Genomic DNA, 21,569 nt, shown 5'->3' with positions numbered 1-21,569 from the left:
TTTTCTGTATTTTGTGTCACGATGATCCAACACTGCTTCGGTAATGTTGATGTCCAGGCTCTGCAGAGGCTGATCTATGACTGACAGTGCTCCATTTTGTGTTTTTATATATTCGCTGAAAATACTATGAGTGTCCACGGCCATCTGTAAAACACAGTGGAGCCTCACTAAGGACACTGTTGTACTGCTCTCCTGACCTGTAAATATTCAAGACAATTTGAACTAAAATTGTCAAATCTGGATTCATCGGTCCATCAGACCTCTCGCTGCTGATTTTCAGTCCAGTCCTTGTGTAATGTGGAATACCTCAGCCTTTCCTCTCTGTTTCCTTTTCTTATGGTTTTTACAGCCACCTTTCCATTAAAACCATGTCTGGTGAGGCTTCTGTGAACTGTGGATGAATCAACTGAAGGGCCGAATGCATCTCTCACGTCTGCTGTCAGGTCTCTGCTGATTTTATCCCCCTATATCTTAAAGACATAACTTTCAGATGCTGTTCATCAGTGGTTTTTAGTCCATTTCTCTTGTCCTCCCCTTGTCCAGTTTCTTTATTTTTTTTTAAGGAAACTTTTTCTAAGGTTTTTATAGCTCTTTGGGGAATCACCTTGTTGATAAATAAGTACAGTTTTATCCCTGTCAAGCTGTGTAATTGTCAGCATTTTTCATATATTCAAGTGACGAAAGGGGAACAAATTCTGTGTTTTTGTGTCAGGCTACTTGTAACAAAGTGTCTCAAAATAGAATATATCTCTGGTTCTTTGCTGAGTTGTCTGTTATATGTAGATAACTCCCTGGTTCATCACTTGGTTTAGGCGGCTTTTATGCTTGAATGTTAACAACAAAGAAACACTCGAACGAAAGTCTTGCTCCTTTGAAACGTGTGTGCACTTTCATCAGGTCAGTGTAAGAACTATGCACACTGTTGCTTCAGTGAAGACAAACCCAGTTTTTGAATAATGACTTCAGGAGAAGCCAAATATAAACTATGATACAAATGCAATATAAATACAAAAATCTAACAACAGACACACAATATATGCACGAATAATCTCAACGATTGTCACACAAAAGTTTCAGACTGCTATTTTCAACCACCAGGTGTCGCCCCATACCAACAAATAAAAAGAGAGAGCCTGGTCGCTTCCCCCAGGTTATTTGACTGTGAATAAAATAAAATCTTCGTATTAAAGCATATTATTATTATTATTATTATTATTATTATTATTATTATTATTATTATTATTATTCGACGTATGCTTTTGAGAAAGACTTCTTTTTAATTATTCTAAGATTTTCTTCATGCTTCTGTGGGAAGATGTGGTTGTCAAGGAGAGGAAAACCGGGGAGACGGCTAAATTATTGATGGATTCCTGCGTTGAGGAGCTTTTTGGAGGGCAGCACTGGGATGGGTGGGGGAGATCCACTCCTGTTCCATTGGTTTCCATAGCACCGCCCTCAGGAGATCTGCAGCTCTCATATGTACTGTTGCTGTTAATATTCGTTTTTTCTTCAAAGTGTTAAAAAACACAAGTTGATATAAAATAGCTTCATTTAGTTTCACATTTCAGCTGATAAATAAAGAGACCGATTGAGCTATAAAGCAGTTTCTTTTCTTCCCCTCACTATATATATATATTTTTTGCTATTAGACACAGGCTCATTTAGCCTTTATAGCGTCTATATATAAATATATAGACATGGCGCTTGTGGGCATGTTGTGTTTTGCGTGTGGCCTTTATTTGGGCTGAGCAGCTGGCCAGATGTTTGGACGCGGAGCGTTGCTGTCGCTGACCTCGGTGCTGAACGCGACGTCAGATGAACCTGCGCTCACCACAGGAGACACGATACAGCCTCACTCGCTCTTTGATTTATTGAAGCCACTCCAAACGCCCACTCCCGCTTTCTGAACTTTAACTTTTGTTTTGTTGGATTTTTTTTTAATTATTTCATATCCATCATTCATTAGCTCTGTCCCCCCCCGCCCCCCGCCCTCTTTCCTTTTTGGGTGCGAAGAGAGATCCATATCGCTCCACGACGCCGGCTATCAATTTTTTCGCTCGCTTTCGTCGTGATGGCACTTGGCTTGGCTACTGTACGCCAGGCAGGAGATGAGTTGGTGGTGGATGAAGGCGAACTGCTCGCTTGATCCCCCCTTTTTACACCAGGCTCTTTTCGCCTCTGCGCTTTCAGCCTAGCGCTGAGAATTATTCCCGGCTGTTGGATCGTCGCCTTCCTTGTGGGCTCATTTTCTTTCGTAATTTCGTTTGTTGTTTTCCTTGCAGCCGCTGCAGTCCAGCCATCCTGCGCTGTAACATGACGCCTGAACAGTAAAACAAATATTGAGAAAACAGGCCTGCATTCAGAAACTGGATATGGAGTCAGTAAAGACGAAAGCAACGGCGGGGGTGAAGGAATTTGCGGGGAAGACCCTGGGTCATATGTACAGGTAAGGACGGGCTTTTCTTTTTGTGGGTAAATCTGGACAACAGCGCGTTTGAAACCGTCTGAGCCCAAAATGCGATTATTTGTATGCTGGATTTTAACAAGGCACGACGTGTGGGTCCAGAGGGCACCCAGCACTGTCTCACAACTTACAGGGATGCTTAGTCACGCCTCTAGAAGAAAATAAGAAAATTATGCAATCAAATCTCTCTTCTCTCTCTCTTGTGTGTGTGTGTGTGTGTGTGTGTGTGTGTGTGTGTGTGTGTTGCTGGCAAGGGTATGGATGCCACTAGATCCTGATGCAGGGGCCTGCACATGAATCTGATTGGCAGATTAGGTTAAAGAGGACGCGCAGGCCGCGCGAGAAATTTGTGGGACTCCACTCCTGATTTTTAAAGCATTTCACGATGTCGTTATAACCAAATGAAAGGAAATTCTATTCATTTGAATCATTTTAATCTACAGCTATCACTTTGATTAATTCAGCACCTCGATATGTGTGTGTGTCTTTTCTTTAATGTTGGTGTTTGGTGATTTAAAAAAAACCGTTTTATTTATTTTGTATTTATTTTTGAGTGTTCAGCAGAATAAATGCGTTTTTAGACTTTCCGCTATATTCACATCGGGCCTATTCCCTTGCGAATTCATCTTCTCCGCCTTACATAGCCTTGCACCGAGTGCTTGCTCAAATCTGCAGGAGAAATGGAACTAAACCGACTTTCGTTAAACATCAGTGGCTCTCTGTATCCTCTCTGGCTTTACCCCCTGAACCAGGTCTTACGTTTCACCCCAAATACACGCATTTAATTCTAATATTCTGCTGTCCCTTTTATTTAACTTGGAATGTCTTCATTCGTTTGCAGAGACCGAGATTTACATGTTTTGATAACATTTTAGATTTTGACAATTAACTGATTGCGACAAACGCGATTTTCCTGGACAGAAAAAATTAATACATAAAAAAGAAAAGCACGAGGAGTTTGAGGAAAGCCCACAGACGGGTTGTCTGCAGGCTGGAGCTGCTGCTCGGTCCCTGAATGCTAATGAGTGTGAAAGCGAGCTGGGTGCTGCAATGCGGTACAGTCAGGGGCATATTCGACTTAATTCTGCTCTACAAGGGGAACCTTCATTCTCGTTTCCCATTAGAAGCTTCCCCCCCCCTTGGAGCAAATAAAAGCATCAAATGTATTTTTTTTAATTCGTTGTAGGAGTCGTCTGACTAAAGCCTCACAGACATGCTGTCCTCAGTGTGAATAAATGCTCTCCATAATGTAAATACATCACAGAGGCCTAAACCTCCCACTACCTCTCTCTCATTATGGTGATTCTACAGGAAATGCTTCCAGGATTTACTTGACTGTTTGACAAGACGTCTCAAACAGTATCCTGGTCACACCCACCCACACACACACACTCCCAAGCACCCAGCCCCTACTAAAATATTCATGCTAAATGGAAATATTAATGGGCCTCCATGAAAGAAAGAAATAAAATCTGTTGTTTTTATAAATTTGAGAATCTTAATTTCATGTGGTGTTAGTTGGATCCGCAGACAGTGTTATTCTTAAGGGGTAGAAATCAAGATAACTGGACTTTTGTGGTTAGTGAAGAAGTTTCACCTCCCATCCAAGAGAGTCCCAGGTATTTACCCTGTGGACAAAGGGTGGGTTAGATCCTCCTCCAAAGGGACAACCCCATTAGACAATAAATACCTGGGACTCTCCATCAGTTTTCAGAACGAAAAAACCCCCCAAAACTCTTGGATGTGGATGAGGTATGAAATCTCTCCATGAACCTTAAGAAAGAAAGAAAGAAAGAAAGAAAGAAAGAAAGAAAGAAAGAAAGAAAGAAAGAAAGAAAGAAAGAAAGAAAGAATCCCAGTTGGCTTTATTTCAATCGCCTAAGACTGCCATGACCTGGATGACTGAGGATCTACACAGACAGAGTTATCACCCCCTGGTTGTTGCAGGGTTATAGAAAGGAGGCAGAAAACCGGGGAAGTGATCGAGCTCACGGAGGATGGAAGGCCACGGGAGGCCGCTGAGAAGAAACCCCCGCTGTGCGACTGCAAGTGCTTCGGCCTGCCCCGCCGCTACATTATCGCCATCATGAGCGGCCTGGGCTTCTGCATCTCCTTCGGCATCCGATGCAACCTGGGCGTGGCCATAGTGGGCATGGTCAACAACAGCACGGTTCACCAGAACGGCAAGATCATCATCAAAGAGGTGTGGCAAAGCGAGCGAGCGAGTACACCGTGTACAGACGAGGCACATCATGGCACATGGTTATTAAAACGAGTTTCTCTGCACATGATAAATGAGAAACACATAAAGGCCTTCTATTGCTGGCACACTAGGCCGTGAAATAACCCCCCTCTAAGTTTAAATGAACCACGGTAGTCATTTCTACAGAGCTTTAGTATACATACATCTGTGTGCAGGGAACGTAAAAATGCGCCAGAGATGCTCCTGATTTAAATGGCACCAGGCCTCCACAGCTTACACAGGATATTCTTAGGATTAAATAGCATACATTGATGGTTCAATAAGATTTAAGATCAGTAGCGTCACTGTTTCCTGTGTATGGTGTAATAAATTACGTAGAACAGTGTCAGTGTCATGATGTAAAAGCCAGTCTTTTTCTTAAAGGGATATTACATACAAAAGGTGCATTAAAATGTCTGAATATTTCGGACAATTTCTATAAAACATGTATTTAGTATTCATCCTGACCCCTATATTATACATTTGCATTATCTCAAATTTCGTCCAATATTCGTCTTTACCAAGAAAGCCAAACTGTTACACATAACTAGCTTGCTTTATATTATTTTTTACGGGAAAATTAGGTGCTTTAGTAATCAGATCAATGAAAATCCAGTCGAAATAAACACATGCAGGCCTTTATTGAAAAGGCCCCCGTTTAGATTTATTCTTCGATAGAGTAAATTCGTTCATTTCTTTGTTAATTAGCCACAATAGAGCTCACATGCAACACATGTACGTTTTTCCAAAGCGCATAGGCCACTTGTTCATTTTAACTCCACCGTTTTTGTTTTCCATATTATCTGCCAGAAAGCCAAGTTCAACTGGGATCCAGAGACGGTGGGAATGATTCACGGATCTTTTTTCTGGGGCTATATCGTGACACAAATCCCGGGAGGATATATATCCTCCAGGCTGGCAGCGAACAGGTAGGCGGCACCTCCCCTGACTTACCATAAATACGACACAGCTATATTCAGTCGGCAGATTTTCGTGATTTGGTGTTGGGTATTAAAAGAATTGTTTGAACAATTGGCGTGACTTTCGTTTCCTCTTACTCCCTTTGTCTATTCATTTCTATATTTGTAATTTTTATCAACAGTGGGAAAACAAAAAACCCGTTCAGGCGGGGAGTGGAATAAAATCACCTCCGATTAAAAAGAATAGTAAAACCAAATACAGCCAAAAGCAGGCATAAAAATATCCGTGTCTGAACTGTGAAACGGATGAGCAGGTCACGGTTATATGCAGAGCATCTCTGCACAAAGGGAGCAGACAGTCTGCAGCTCTGAAGTGATGCAGAGCTGCAGGGAGGGCACTGGGCTGGCAGGCCTGCAGCTCCTGGTGTCAGGGCTTTCTGCCACCTGTTAATGAGCTCCCTAGGGGGAGCCGGGTCTAATCTGTCGCTCTCTCAGGGCATGGATACCAGACCCGGTCCTGTCGCCAAAGGCTTTAATTCACATGAGCACTGCCAAATGCGTCAGTGATTATAATTACGTTAAACTGCAGAGACTGTATGCTGTCATACCAACAACACGGCACACATTTTAGTGGATGGACGTTGATATAGTACCAAACATTTCTCAACCAATCATTTTGCTCAAATAAAACGGAAAATTGTTTTTTTTAAATGATATTTTTGTGATATTTTTATTTAGGGCCCGCGACTTTTACAATCGTATCTCCCTGCAGTCCGTTTGTGTGATTGACACGAGGATGTAAGCGAATCAATCGGTCTCGTGCTCAACACTAGTCTCCACCGGATTAGGGCTTGTCCCCCCACGTGCGGAGGAGAGGGGCGGGGTAGTGTGGGACGTGACAAAAATGAGAAATAGCTGTGTGTTCGGCCTTGCTCTGCTTGCTCACCTGCTCCCTCCTAAAAATAAAGATGGAAAAATATGGCCTATCTATAAAATAAAAATAAAATAGCGATAATAAAAGCATTCCTGTTTCTACAACCTTCCATGTAAGCTTTAATATTTCAGAATAAGCAGTGCTAGGGCTAAATTTAACAGCCTGATGAATAATTAGCCTGCATGAATCTTTTCTCCCCCGAGTTATAATGCAGAGCAGTCATCGGTTAATTGTCCTCTTCGCTCTCGGTCAGCGTCAAAACTAAAATTAAACGCCATTCTTCACGAGAAACACGTCTCGAGCTGTACGAAAGCGAAAACGGTTGCTAAGCGACACGTGACGTGGTCATTTACGGGGTGTTGCTACTTCAAATATTCATTTACATGACGTCAAAGAGCGCGTGTAAGGCAGAGCCAATCAAATCCGAGGACCGGCGAACAGCCCTGCATCCACAAGTCTCCTCAGGTGCAGTGATGGTTTAAAGCTGAAATGGAAGGTTTCGGCTTTTCCAGCAAAACAAAGTAAAAACAAAGAGATTTAAAATTACCATTGGAAGTAACAGATACTATTTTTTGTTTGTTTTATGGATTTGCTTTACTATGAGTGTCTGGAAAAAACCGGGCAATGTTCACCCAAAAAGCACGCTGTCGACTGTTGTGATACTTGATTAATAAAATGTGTTGCCATACATTCAGCACAGTTAATAATGAGGCGATTTGCTATGATTGAAATTTAAAACGCTGGTCATTGTGATATTTTCAGGGTATTTGGTGCAGCCATCGTCCTCACCTCCACTCTCAACATGTTCATTCCCTCGGCTGCCCGAGTCCACTATGGGTGTGTCATATTTGTCAGGATATTACAAGGACTGGTGGAGGTAAGACACTGTCAGAGGTGCGTCACAGCAGTCTATGTTTTATTTTATGTTATTTTATTTTTTTTATTGTGTGCATGAATAAAAAATCAGCAATGAATTTATTCTCTCACTTTATTCGCTCACTGTATAATTTTAGTTCCCGAGAGAATAAAGAGTATGGCGTGCAGTTCAATGAAATGCGAGATGCACTGTATTGATCCAGTCCACTCCAACTGGTTCCATGGCTTTGTCCAGCTCATTTTTCTTTCCTTTATTGTGCCTTTTTGTGCCTGAATACAAACAACAGTAAAGTGATCCTGCAGAGATGGATAATGGGGAAAATGTTGATTTGCAGAGGGATATCAATCCTCCTGGCTTTGTAGTGAAATTAGACACTCATGTTGATGAAATATACCTATTGGAGTAAAAAACATGGAGGGCTTATAATGCAGTTCTCACATGGGCTATAAAGTCTGTTGCGATAGATATAAACATACAAAGATACAGCTTTTTCTGGACATATAAACACGTGGTAATGTACACAGTTAATTTCCTTAAAGACCAGCAGGCCCTACTGTTACGAAGCCTGCAGACTGGATTTAAAATCAGTGAAGTTTGTTCAAATTAGAGGCTGATTAGCATTTAATGTCTGCAGGCCTGTTTTGCTTCTTGAACAGCTCATCAGGTCATCACGGTGCTGAGCTGCTTGTTCATGGTAATTACAAGGGCGAAAATGTTAATTTTGATTACTTATGACATGTCTATTGGTTCAGATTCAAGTCTAACTGGGTATTCCAGATGGACGTTTAACACATCCTAAACCTGAAAATATCTGTATTCATATACATATAATAATACATCTGTATAATAATTTAATTATGCTTTGGTCTAGAAATCCTGAAAGCCTTTCCTGTTATAATAGTATTCATACAGTAGCCTACAAAACAAGTGCACGCTAATGAAAGTACATGCTCTGCAATTGTGCCATTGTTCAAATCTTGCAATATTTTTCACACAGACCATATAGACTGGCTACATTTATATAATCCCTCTGGCCTCTGGGAGACAAGAGTACATGCATCTCTATAACAACAATAGCTTAGAAGAACAGGCCAAAGTGCAGAGAGTTGCACTGATGATTATTGTTTTACTGTAACAAATGAAAACAGACTGTTCCTTGTGGTTGGCTTTAGGGAGTGACCTACCCAGCCTGTCATGGGATCTGGAGTAAATGGGCACCGCCATTAGAAAGGAGTCGTCTGGCCACCCTCTCATTCTGTGGTAAATACTTTTGTGTCTGTTTCTCCTTCTAGATTCAGATATGATTTGTTAAACTTTACTTTACCTTGATGATGTCTGTCCTTGCAAGCACTGAATCGCTTTCTCCTTGCCAGGCTCCTATGCTGGTGCTGTGATTGCGATGCCTCTGGCTGGGGTCTTGGTTCAGTATACAGGATGGTCCTCAGTGTTCTACGTCTATGGTAAGACTGTAAGACTCAGTGAGGGACTTCATGGGATAGGCATGCATATTGATGCAAAAAGAACTGGAGATAAATTTTTATATATGAAAAATACATGTAGGTTATAAATGCAACTATTTTTAAGCTTGGCGAAAAACTAAGAGACTTCAGTGAAAGTCAAATGGATTTAGCCAGGCAGACTATGTATTGATTTTTCCCCCCTGATGTTTTGGTGTGTCAATAAATAACCCCCATGTCTTTCTCTGTGGACTGGATACAGTTAGCTTTCCTGTCTGGCTTTTATTCTCTCAGGCATTTTAGAAAGATCAGGCTGCCAGAGTCTCTGCATGTGCTTACTGCTGAGGTCAAAATTAGTTGCAATGCTTCTTCTGTACACCTTCTGACTTGTAATTTGTCCGTACAAACAGGATGCTTTGGCATCTTCTGGTATATGTTCTGGATCTTGGTGTCTTATGAGAGCCCTGCTGAACATCCAACCATCACTGATGAGGAACGCTGCTACATTGAGGAGAGCATTGGAGAGAGTGCCAAGCTAACAGGACCTGCAGAGGTGAGGGGACACCGTCAAAAACCTGGGCTTAAGTAACCTCACAAAATACCCCGTTTTTAGCCCATTTTTATTTATTTATTTTTTTGTAAGAAGCATTACAAAAATATGAACACAGTTCCAGAAACTGTCAGTCAGGCAAAGCTCTTTACCTTCATGTGAACACAACCATCATTTTTCTTAATCTTTTCCAGAAATTCAAGACACCCTGGAGGAAGTTCTTCACCTCTATGCCTGTCTATGCAATTATTGTGGCCAACTTCTGCAGGAGCTGGACATTTTACCTGCTGCTGATTAGCCAGCCTGCATATTTTGAAGAAGTGTTTGGTTTTGAGATAAGCAAGGTGAGCTTACAAAAAATGTCATAAGACAACCAAAAAAAGAAAAAAAAGAATAGAGACATGAAAGATTAAAGTCGTAAAGAAAACCCCTCACCACTCAGATTCAGTCTGTTTAAAGCTGAGAGTGACGCTTTGCTCTTGGACAGATTCATTGATTTATTATGAGAATCAGTGTGAGTGCAGCTGGTGGCCAATAGTTCTCTCTCATGAACTGATACACACCATAACAAAGTGATGCAATATACATTTCCACTATATATCCATGCTTATCTTTTAAGGCCTGTGTGAACTTTTTCAGATGATGGAATAAAAAAATACATCAAAGCAACTGTAACTTCAACAGGTTTAAATTTAAAAAACAAAATGCACTGTAGTTATTTTATATATTGCACAGAATCTCTTAGAGCAAGGATGTCAAGGTCATTTTACATTAAGGGCCACAAACAATCCACTTTAATCTTAAATGGGCCTGGTGAGTGAAACGTTTAATTATGTGGGGATTAAATTACATATTTAATCCCTGCGATATATTAATATGAGATAAAGAAGTGCAATTTCAACAGCATGTGTCAGTTTTTCTACATGATATTGTAGGTCAGTGCCGGGAATGTACTGTAGTTTTAAAACATTGTTTTTTTGTCAATTGATGAAGATTTTACTTGTTTTTAACTGAAATTTCTATATTAGACAGTAAACAACTAGAACTTTTCAGTAATTTAATTGTTTATCTTTTAATTAACTACTTTGGTGTAGCATGAATGGCTGTGGGGAGGTCTTTATCAACAGAAAAAGGTGTAAAATGTAGAAATATGCAGTAAAAATTCCAAAGATTTATGCCATTCATCTTATTTTAGTGACTTTCAAATCAGAAATTTGTTATTTGCTCTATAAGACCAATATATGCTCAAAGTGTGTTTGAGTTTGATCCTTATTAGCTGCTCATTCCCTCAAACATTCATTTGACAAAGTATGAAAATGCATTAAAAACAGGGATATTTCCTATTTTCTGCTCAGCTACTTTGAATAAGTGAGAAAATACGAATAATGAAAAATATAGAATGTCCTAAATTGTAGAGCCTTTTAAAAATTAATGGAGAAACATCTTCAAAAGTATAAATCTTCATCTATTATACTGGCATTCAGCTGTGCATCTAATTTTATTGATTTTCTGTATGGGACTTTAGGTCGGTGCACTTTCTGCCCTCCCCCACTTGGTGATGACCATCATTGTGCCCATTGGTGGCCAGCTGGCCGACTACCTGCGCAGCAAGAACATCCTGACAACTACCACTGTCAGGAAAATCATGAACTGCGGAGGTGAGAAGTCTGAACCGAGGATGAAATCAAAAATTTCCACACCTCTCTTTGCACGGCTGCAGGGTGTTATTTTGATGGTGTCAGATCCATAGTGTTGTTTTTAAGGTGCTCTTAACGGCCAGCTGGGCTGGAGAGATGGTTTTGTTTATATTTTTTGGTAAAAATCTATCTGCTCAATACTTCAGTACACGGGTTGACTCACTGATTGTGACTGTGCATTGATTTCATATCTGACACTTGTGTAATTGAGTGCAGATCATGTATCACGCTTAATTCAATTGGCACCACAATGACCAACTGCCCGTGGGCTTTGTCTGTGCTTGTGTGTGTGACACTACTGTCTCTCCCTGCCAGGATTTGGCATGGAGGCCACATTGCTACTGGTGGTAGGATATTCCCACAGCAAAGGGGTGGCGATCTCCTTCCTCGTGCTTGCAGTGGGCTTCAGTGGATTTGCTATATCAGGTTAGTAGGCGTAAAAAGATCAGAATATATGTGGTATGAAACAAGATGTAAATTAAAAGTGATTAAATAATGTAATCACTGTTTAGATTTAGCTTTATTTCATTTAATGTTTAATGATTTGGGGCTTCAGTGAAAAGGATAACAAGCTAGACAAAGAATATATATACTTGTAAGCAACACTTGGTGCTACTGCACTGCTTTTTGAGACAATTTATAAAATGACCCAGAGCATACAAAGAAAGTGTGCACTTTTTTAACATTAATACAACAGCAATCAGCTGCCCTTTATGGACAAAGGTATTGGGCCAAGCCTCTTAATCCTTCAATTCAGGTATTTTTATTTGTTTACCCTTTATGTAATCAGAAAGTCCTTTCAGATTAGCATCTCTTTTTTTTAGGGGAGTCCTGCCCAAGAAGGCCCACCATTACAATGTTACACTGTTTCAAATTAATAATAAAACATAACATCAACATACATAAAACAAGTCGTAGTCAAAATAATACAAGGACAAGCTGGAGAATGCTCTGAACTCACATAGGGAGACAAAATCATTCCACTTCAATGTGCTCTGACGGTCATTCTATGACCAAGGTGCAAAACAAGAGAGCGCTGTTCTACCCAGTTCAGACAAATGCAACCCAGTTACCACAGGAGTGGTCCTCTTCAGTCCTCTTTACAAGTGAACGACTGGGTCATTCTGAAGTGCTCAGTGCACAGTACTGTAATATAACGTTACCACAGCAAAAAGGCAGTTTATGAAATTTCTTCCCTCCTAGTTCTTCTATGAACAACTGTTAAGTGGGATTATTGCAAAGTGGAAGTATTTAGGAACCACAGCAACTGAGCCACAAAGTGTCAGACCACGTAAAGTTACAGAGTGGTGTTGACACTCTAGTAGGTGCTCTTTTGAGGCACATCATCAAGCCCAACCAATGTTCAAGGGGCTGTTAATTATATTAATAATAAAAGCCAATATTATGTATTTGCCACCATATTGTATCAACATTTTTAACGGCAAATAAAAATAAAATCCTAAAGAAGAGATGAGAGAAAACCCCTTTGATCACTCAGCAAGGACACAACAAACACCTAACTCAAGCTTAATCGGGCAGAATACAAAAGAGTGATTAATGACTTGCTTTGATAACAGACGGCATGAAACTACATTGTTGGGTTATCTTAGTGAGGACTCATAAATAACTACACATAACAGTTGTTAGGAAACTCCTGTAAAATAAAAATAAATAGCAGCCGAACAAATATATATATGCCTAATATCAGTCTACCAGATATTGGTATGTATGATGTTAAAGGCAGCTCGGTACTTTTTGTCTATATAATATATGTACAGTAAGGATTTGATGGAGCCATTGCATGCTCAGCAGAGATCATAGCGACACTCCCTCTGTGCGTGTTGTATTACAATTTATGTGCCTTTGTTTCCATTCAGGTCAGTTTCAGAGTCTGCTCTTTGTTTCACCTCAATCTCAAATTTGAATTTTGTCCGAAATAATTGTCATTCAGTTTGTTTTTAAGACTACCATAGGCTGGCAGTTGTGGCTTTGAGTTTTTCAGAATCAGAATCAGAATCCTCTATTGATCCCTAGGGGAAATTATTTTTTGTTACAGTGCCTTTTGGACTTTATTTACAACTTCTTGGTTGAATGAGGCATAAAATAAGACGACGTGTGACAGATGTGCTGATTTGTTTTGATATTAAATGCTGTTGCTCTGTGTTCTATATTTGATGCTAGAGCTAGGAGACTGTTAGCATGCCACAATGAGTAGAACCAGGAGAAACAGCGAGTGTGGCTTTCTCCAGCGTTTTAAAAATAAAACAAGCATTTATTAAGCTAATTAACACATCATATCGTGTCTATTTAATTCATAATAAATAAAAGTGTTTATTTATTATTTATTATTTCTTAGCTAAGTATAGACTTCAAGTTGGATATTTGGACAAAAAGACTATAAAAATGACCTTTTTGCATGGAAATTATCCATAATTAGAAAGCTGTGGAGAGTAAAAGTAGAAATTTAATTTCATTAATGATCCTAAACCTTTAGGCCAGCTATTCATTCAACAGCTGTTGTCATGTTTATGCTCAGTTATAGAAGCTGCAGATATCTGTGACTACGTGCAAAATCAGTTTCTTGCTGGTGTTCTCCAGCTTTCTCCAAGAGTGTTTAATAATTCAGTGCTAGCTGTCTCGGGAGACTTGCCAGGCAGGCGGCGTGCAGCAGCTCACGAGGACACTTACTCATTCAGCTAGTCAGAGTGGGGGAGGAGGTCGTGTGGCGAGTTGGTGCCTATTTCTGCAACAAGATGGTCACCATTTGTGCTACTTTTATCTGTAACTGTGTCATGCATCAGTTGCCTTTTATACTTTACTCATAGCATTTGCCCTTTCTGTATCAAACTGGCCTTTAAATTATGTTAACCAGGCTTGTAGCTCACAAAGATAAAATCTTTTTTTGTTGTTTTGCTGTCAGGCTTCAACGTCAATCACCTGGATATTGCTCCGCGTTATGCCAGTATCCTAATGGGCATCTCTAATGGTGTGGGCACCTTATCTGGCATGGTGTGCCCGCTGATTGTTGGTGCTATGACAAAGCACAAGGTAAGGGCTTTTCCTCCAAATGTGACAGAATCATGAAAATCATACATTTCAAATGTGTGCAAAAATTAACAAATAACTCTGAAGTTTACTTTAATTTTCCCTGCTTGACATTAAAAAGCATACAGCATACCTTTCATTAATGGTTTCTGGCAACATTTGCATAAACAGTTAAAGAAATAACAGCATGTTATACATTTGCTGTAAAAGTACAGAGAAATTATACTTCACCCAGACATTTACAAATTCAATTCAGTTTTATTTATACATGAACAAAATCGCACTACAGTTACCTCGAGGCATTTTGTCTTCTAAGGTAAAGACAATAACAATAAGAGAGAAATGGCCTAAATCTGCATGCAGTGACCTTGTAGTTTTTTTCACGTAGCTATATGAGTATACTATATATGTATTACTATATATGAGTAAACTCTAGAAATGTCTTGATTATCTATTATTTATTTAAATAAATAAGACTAAGGCCATCCCTCTGGGAGCTAGCCCACAAAAGTATAACTTGCTTTTACTTGTACTTCTCGGTAGCAAGTATTGTTTTCTACATGGACTGATATCATTTCTACACATAATTTGATGTGTGCAGCCACAGATTTACAAAGTAGACACATTTTAAATATTTCTCCAATACCCTGCTCCAAGGTCACAAATATTAAACAGGCAAATTGTTGGTATGATCAGCGTATTTATGAAAACACTATTTTTTTTCTTCCCTCTTCAGACCAGAGAGGAGTGGCAGTATGTATTCCTCATAGCCTCCTTGGTGCATTATGGAGGCGTGATCTTCTACGGCCTTTTTGCATCAGGAGAAAAACAGCCGTGGGCTGACCCGGAACTGACCAGTGAGGAGAAGTGTGGCTTCATTGATGAGGACGAGCTGGCAGAAGAAACAGGTGACATCACTCAGAGCTACGGTGCTTTCGGAGGGCCAGCCAAGACATATGGTGCAACCACACAGGTGAATGGAGGCTGGGCTGCCAGCTGGGAGAAGACAGAGGAGTATGTCCAGGAAGAAGCACAGGGAGGAGGCTATGGATACAGGCAGGATGAGGGATACTCCTAAACCAAACACGCACTCACTGATATATGAGTAGGTTTATTTTCCTGAGTGTCAGATTTAGTCTTAAAATGATCTACAAATGATAAACAAGTAAACCTACAATCCGTTGTCGTATTGATTGCACAAATTCTAAAGAAAACAAATAAAAAATGTAAAAAAAAAAAAAAAAAAAGATCAACTCAATGTTAAAATGAGATCATATAAATAACTAAAGCTATTTGATTAATAGAGGTGTAACACATATCAAATTGGCAGTCTGTTAACGTATTATTATGCATATTAATGATAGATATATTTATTTGGAGTCCAACTGTGTATAAACATGAACATTTTCATCCCATCAGCTAAGGTTTCCTGACCACACTGAAGCCTGTAGAAGTACATAGAAGCTGACCCTTATTAATCAAATGAACAAGTACAGTACAATGTCCTCCAAGCCAGCCATCTCAGTGTGTGAATATGTCACTGCACAATATTGTAAACAGAAACTAGACACTCTCTTGGTATAGATCGTACTCTCTCTCTCCTGAATGCACTCGCAGTCGTGTGTCCTTTTTAATGCACATTACTTTTGATTTCTCATCACCAGCCTCTGTGTGTCTTGAACATGGAAGCGACCTGGTGTGGAGGCTTGTAAAGCGGCATTGTAACTTGTGATGCTCATTTAGTTACACATGCAAACGATAAAAAAAGAAGTGTCCTATCTGTAATTCCTTTTGTGACCCTGTACTGCTGCAGTTGAGCGTTGTTTTTTTTTTTGTGTGTTTGCAGCCCAACACATCTTAGCAGTGTAGTGAAGGAATTAAGTCGCTCCCATTGTAATACTCAGCATCACCATCATGCCACTTAGAATGTAACTGTACCAATGCATTGTTTTAAAGATTTATCTAAAATAAAACATATATGAAAGAAATATTGTATGAATTCAGATATAGCTGGATCACAATAGTTATTGTCATATAAGACCTTATCAAGGGTTTGTGCAATGGAAAGTCTTTGGGGACCAACCAAAACAAGTATGAGAGCCTTACTATTATAGAACTGCAAACGTAATATTATTTAAAAAGAGAAGAATAAATAATAATGAGAGATATTTAGAAACTTTAACAAACGGATGCATGAGGACATTTGAATGCATCATATTAAAAACTCCTGAAAGATTCATGTTTCCTCACAGCATCTATTAAGATTTTAACACAGAGGTTTAATCAGATTTGACTGACAGTAACTAAGCAATCCTTCACTACATAAATGTTGTAATGTTGCCCTTTTGTTCCCCAGCTGAACCCCGCACACATAAATCTGTCATCTTACAAGAGTGAGAAAAATGCAGGTGTTCAAAGCAAGAGGTAAAAATTGTTTACAAACATTCCCCCCAAAAAGTATTTGTATGTTAACATACAGTATATTTTCACTTTTCATGAGATTCAGCAAAACGGGAGATTTCTATTTATATGGATTGAAAACCAAAAGCAGCACTACAGAAAGGAGGCAGTTTATGCACTGATAAACAGTGTGGATGTCGGACTTATCGAAAGTGTTTTAGAGTCAGAATTAGACAGAAATGCAAGACAACCCAGAACCATCTGTTTGTCCTCAGTCTGCACTCACACTGACGAGATCTGAAGGGGGTTCATTTTCTTTATTTTGTCTCAAGTTGGCACTTCACAGTTTAGATGTGTGTGGCTGTGTATTTATGCATGGAACAAAGTGAAATGTGTAGTGTGTCCTTTTTTAACGTTTCTTTTTTCTTCCAAAGTTTTTCGTCTTCGTCTCAGAAACTGTTACTGTTGCTTCAATTTCTTTGCACAATTTACCAAAGGTGAAAAGCTGAGCTGGGTTTTAGCTGGAAGTCAAACATTTTTAAGGTAGTACAGACCATCAGCAGTGAGGTTCCAGCATATTGGACCTTCAGTGTGCAGGTGGCACCAAACATTACTCAGTGTACAAAGCAATAAATCCATAGTAACAGTTCTGGTCAGACATCATGAACACTCATTGTGTAACAGTTTTTTTTTTTTAAAAAAGGCATTTGTTAAACATGTCGTGTTTTTTGTGATAACAAATGTAGAAAATAAACACTTGTAAAGAAAAATATGTAAAAAAAAAATACATTTATAAAATATTGTACTAGAGTCCAACACAAACGTCTTTGACAACACGAAAAGTCTAAGGAGTTTGTGAAGGGGCTGCTCACCAATGAGAATGATAAACTGAGCTCTGCCTGAGTGGCAAATGCTCTTCCTCTTCTTCTTCTTCTTCTTCATGTTTCTGATTTTGTTTTGCCGTGGTCCACACTGACTTTGTGCTGTTGTTGTTCTTTCACTCTCTTTCTCTCTTTCTTTTCTCAGCACTATGTTGGGTTAATGTGTTTCATTCAGTGGCCGGACCCCCGATGTCTTATTACCCTCCCCTCCTCTCCTGTACAACCACTAATTCAGTGTCACAATATTCATTGACATAAAGGTTGAAACGTAAACATGCGATTTTGAAAAATAGCAAATGTTGCAACCTGAAGTAGTAAGAAGTTTCCTGTTTTTGTGCCTCTGAAGTTAAAGTGTGAGTCTATGGCTTCTGTTGCTGTGTAAATTGAGAGGTTTGTTGATGTCAAAATGAAATACTCTATATCCTTTTTGATATAAAAAATGATGATAAACAAATCTGTTTGTGTCTCGAGTATTTGTACTGGCAACAAAGGCGAATAAATAATGCAAAATAAAATTCAGGCAACACTGAATAACTTGTTACTTTTACCTCATGCTGATCTAGTGAAGTAGTTTGCAAAGAGTTTCTGTTTTACACATCCTGCAGGTAATGAAGCAACATCGCCTTTAACTGTAGTCATGTTTCCGGCCATCTGCGGCCAGTGTTTCACTTCTATGGAGTCATATAATACCACTGAATCGATTACTGTCAGTGATTAAAAAAAGCTACGGTCACATCAGAAGCAACAATTTGTAAAATGTAGATTACTTCTAGGGAAAAAAAATCTTGGATGATTGAATTTATTGCCAAACAAAAATTAAGCTTTTGACATAGCAACTCTAATAAATCCTCATACATTCTTTGTGAATTGTTGCTTTTTTTGTCTCCAATTATGAGTTTATATAGTTGATAAAGATTGGACGATAACAAATGTATATACACGTGTCTGTACTCAGTGTCCTGGTGGATAGCTTTGCATTTAAGCGCCTTGAGGCAACTGTTGTCATGGATTGGTGCTATATAAATAAAACTGAATTGAATTGAAAAATGTCATCCAGAGGTAAATGTGGAAGATTAGAGCTTCACTTCCTGTGCTGTGTGGTGTGATGATTAAGTTTAAACCTTGATGCTCTGTCAAACGAGCACTACGTCAGTCGTGCAATCAAACAGGGTTGAACTCTCAAATGCATATTTGTGAATGTATGTTTTGTTTTGCACTGATAAAAAAAAGGTTTGCAGGGAAGCAGGTCTGAGGACAGAAAACATTATGTGTTTCCCCCCTCGGTGATATTTTTTAACAGCAGAATATAAATAAAAGAAACATGTCACTGAGTTGGCTGTTTTGGATCTTTTGTTCTTTTTATTTAATCAACCAATTTAACATAATTGGATTCTTTCTCATCATAGCTTCCTGTATTAGAGTTCAGACAAACAAGGCCTCTGCATTTGTCATAGTGATGCAGCAGTATCATTCATGAGACCTGCCAAGTTGTATCTTATTGCTTTATTTTATATTCATAACATATTTCAGGTTTTTTGTGGACTTTGGTCCAAAAAACACAAAAGAAAAACTGGAATAGTTAAAAGAATTTGCTTTATCCAGGCAATCGTAACTGTAAGGCTGAGATTTACTGTTCCACCAAGGCCACAGGAAGTACACAGTTAATGGCTGCCCTCCTTCCCCCTTCGGTGAAATCAATAGGGTCAGTCTCCAGTGTTCTGCGAGACCTATTGACTGTTCTAACCTCTTAATGGAGATGAGAGGGAGGAGGAGCACTTATTGAGCTATTTGGAAGTGTTACTTCGATTTAAGTGCTGACTCCTTCCTCCATTCTCAAATCTACAGCACATGGTTCTCACAGATGGTCGCACATATTCAACAAACTGAAACAGTGTGTCCCAGCCTGATAAAGGTCCCACTCAGAAAACTTAAACAATTATGAGCTCTTACCAAAAAATATTGGAAATGACCAGGAGCGCACCCAACCATCTGTGCTGAAATAATTTAAGAGAGATAAATGCAGTAAGTTAGATGTGCAATTTCTTTTTTTTTTTTTTTTTAAAAAAACAAACCTTTCTGAATCTGGTGTTGATAAAGTGGAGAGATTATGTAATTTTCCACTAATTTCCTGAAAGAAAGCTATCTGAAAATGTCTACAGTTTACCCCTTAAATTTATTTGGCTTAAAATACTTGAATTAAGCACGAAATCATTCAGCCTTGATGGTTGTACACTGTCCTTCTGCTACTATTTGCTCTTTAAGGACGCTCTTTGACAATAAATACAAAAAAGCTTAAGTGAATTGTTATCACCCAACTGTGGTCACTGATCTAAAAAAAATTAATACCGACACTCTGTTATAACAGAAGGCAGTTATTCCAGTTGTGAATGACTTTAATAAGTAAGGAATCTTTATATTTTGCTCATATCAGGGCTGCTGAATACACATATACAGGGAGTGCAGAATTATTAGGCAAGTTGTATTTTTGAGGAATAATTTTATTATTGAACAACAACCATGTTCTCAATGAACCCAAAAAACTCATTAATATCAAAGCTGAATGTTTTTGGAAGTAGTTTTTAGTTTGTTTTTAGTTTTAGCTATTTTAGGGGGATATCTGTGTGTGCAGGTGACTATTACTGTGCATAATTATTAGGCAACTTAACAAAAAACAAATATATACCCATTTCAATTATTTATTTTTACCAGTGAAACCAATATAACATCTCCACATTCACAAATATACATTTCTGACATTCAAAAACAAAACAAAAACAAATCAGCGACCAATATAGCCACCTTTCTTTGCAAGGACACTCAAAAGCCTGCCATCCATGGATTCTGTCAGTGTTTTGATCTGTTCACCATCAACATTGCGTGCAGCAGCAACCACAGCCTCCCAGACACTGTTCAGAGAGGTGTACTGTTTTCCCTCCTTGTAAATCTCACATTTGATGATGGACCACAGGTTCTCAATGGGGTTCAGATCAGGTGAACAAGGTGGCCATGTCATTAGTTTTTCTTCTTTTATACCCTTTCTTGCCAGCCACGCTGTGGAGTACTTGGACGCGTGTGATGGAGCATTGTCCTGCATGAAAATCATGTTTTTCTTGAAGGATGCAGACTTCTTCCTGTACCACTGCTTGAAGAAGGTGTCTTCCAGAAACTGGCAGTAGGACTGGGAGTTGAGCTTGACTCCATCCTCAACCCGAAAAGGCCCCACAAGCTCATCTTTGATGATACCAGCCCAAACCAGTACTCCACCTCCACCTTGCTGGCGTCTGAGTCGGACTGGAGCTCTCTGCCCTTTACCAATCCAGCCACGGGCCCATCCATCTGGCCCATCAAGACTCACTCTCATTTCATCAGTCCATAAAACCTTAGAAAAACCAGTCTTGAGATATTTCTTGGCCCAGTCTTGACGTTTCAGCTTGTGTGTCTTGTTCAGTGGTGGTCGTCTTTCAGCCTTTCTTACCTTGGCCATGTCTCTGAGTATTGCACACCTTGTGCTTTTGGGCACTCCAGTGATGTTGCAGCTCTGAAATATGGCCAAACTGGTGGCAAGTGGCATCTTGGCAGCTGCACGCTTGACTTTTCTCAGTTCATGGGCAGTTATTTTGCGCCTTGGTTTTTCCACACGCTTCTTGCGACCCTGTTGACTATTTTGAATGAAACGCTTGATTGTTGATGATCACGCTTCAGAAGCTTTGCAATTTTGAGACTGCTGCATCCCTCTGCAAGATATCTCACTATTTTTGACTTTTCTGAGCCTGTCAAGTCCTTCTTTTGACCCATTTTGCCAAAGGAAAGGACGTTGCCTAATAATTATGCACACCTGATATAGGGTGTTGATGTCATTAGACCACACCCCTTCTCATTACAGCGATGCACATCACCTAATATGCTTAATTGGTAGTAGGCTTTCGAGCCTATACAGCTTGGAGTAAGACAACATGCATGAAGAGGATGATGTGGACAAAATACTCATTTGCCCTGTATGCTGGATCCTTTTTTGGGGTACTGCTGCTTCGCTCTGAGTGTTTGACCTTGACTGTAAAGAATGACGCACTTTGTGAAAAGTTTGGCTCCTGTTTTACATTCT

The 21,569-nt window shown here is 39.4% G+C and overlaps 1 protein-coding gene across 1 annotated transcript; it reads left to right on the top strand.

The window, feature by feature from the left end:
* Positions 1–1,737: 1,737 nt before the first annotated feature.
* slc17a6b (solute carrier family 17 member 6b) lies at positions 1,738–17,279 on the top strand. The gene is made up of 12 exons (XM_042221017.1): positions 1,738–2,446; positions 4,412–4,667; positions 5,517–5,635; positions 7,323–7,437; positions 8,610–8,697; positions 8,811–8,897; positions 9,305–9,447; positions 9,639–9,788; positions 10,970–11,102; positions 11,457–11,567; positions 14,062–14,189; positions 14,923–17,279. Exons 1-12 carry the CDS (start codon positions 2,373–2,375, stop codon positions 15,262–15,264), a joined length of 1,746 nt encoding a protein of 581 aa, XP_042076951.1. The 5' UTR covers positions 1,738–2,372; the 3' UTR covers positions 15,265–17,279.
* The last annotated feature ends 4,290 nt before the right edge of the window (positions 17,280–21,569 follow it).

This window comes from Haplochromis burtoni, unplaced genomic scaffold (assembly GCF_018398535.1).
Source record: "Haplochromis burtoni strain Fernald_Lab_line unplaced genomic scaffold, NCSU_Asbu1 Contig_59, whole genome shotgun sequence".
Lineage (NCBI taxonomy): Eukaryota > Metazoa > Chordata > Actinopteri > Cichliformes > Cichlidae > Haplochromis > Haplochromis burtoni.
Note: the sequence above shows the minus strand (reverse complement) of the source record. Positions and strands in the feature narration are given on the sequence as shown.

Bases quoted from the DNA above. Each gene is read 5' to 3' on its own strand.
- slc17a6b (XM_042221017.1), top strand. From the start codon at position 2,373: ATGGAGTCAGTAAAGACGAAAGCAACGGCGGGGGTGAAGGAATTTGCG. The intron at 8,698-8,810 runs GTAAATACTTTT...TCTCCTTGCCAG, and splicing joins GGCCACCCTCTCATTCTGTG to GCTCCTATGCTGGTGCTGTG. The intron at 9,448-9,638 runs GTGAGGGGACAC...AATCTTTTCCAG, and splicing joins AGCTAACAGGACCTGCAGAG to AAATTCAAGACACCCTGGAG.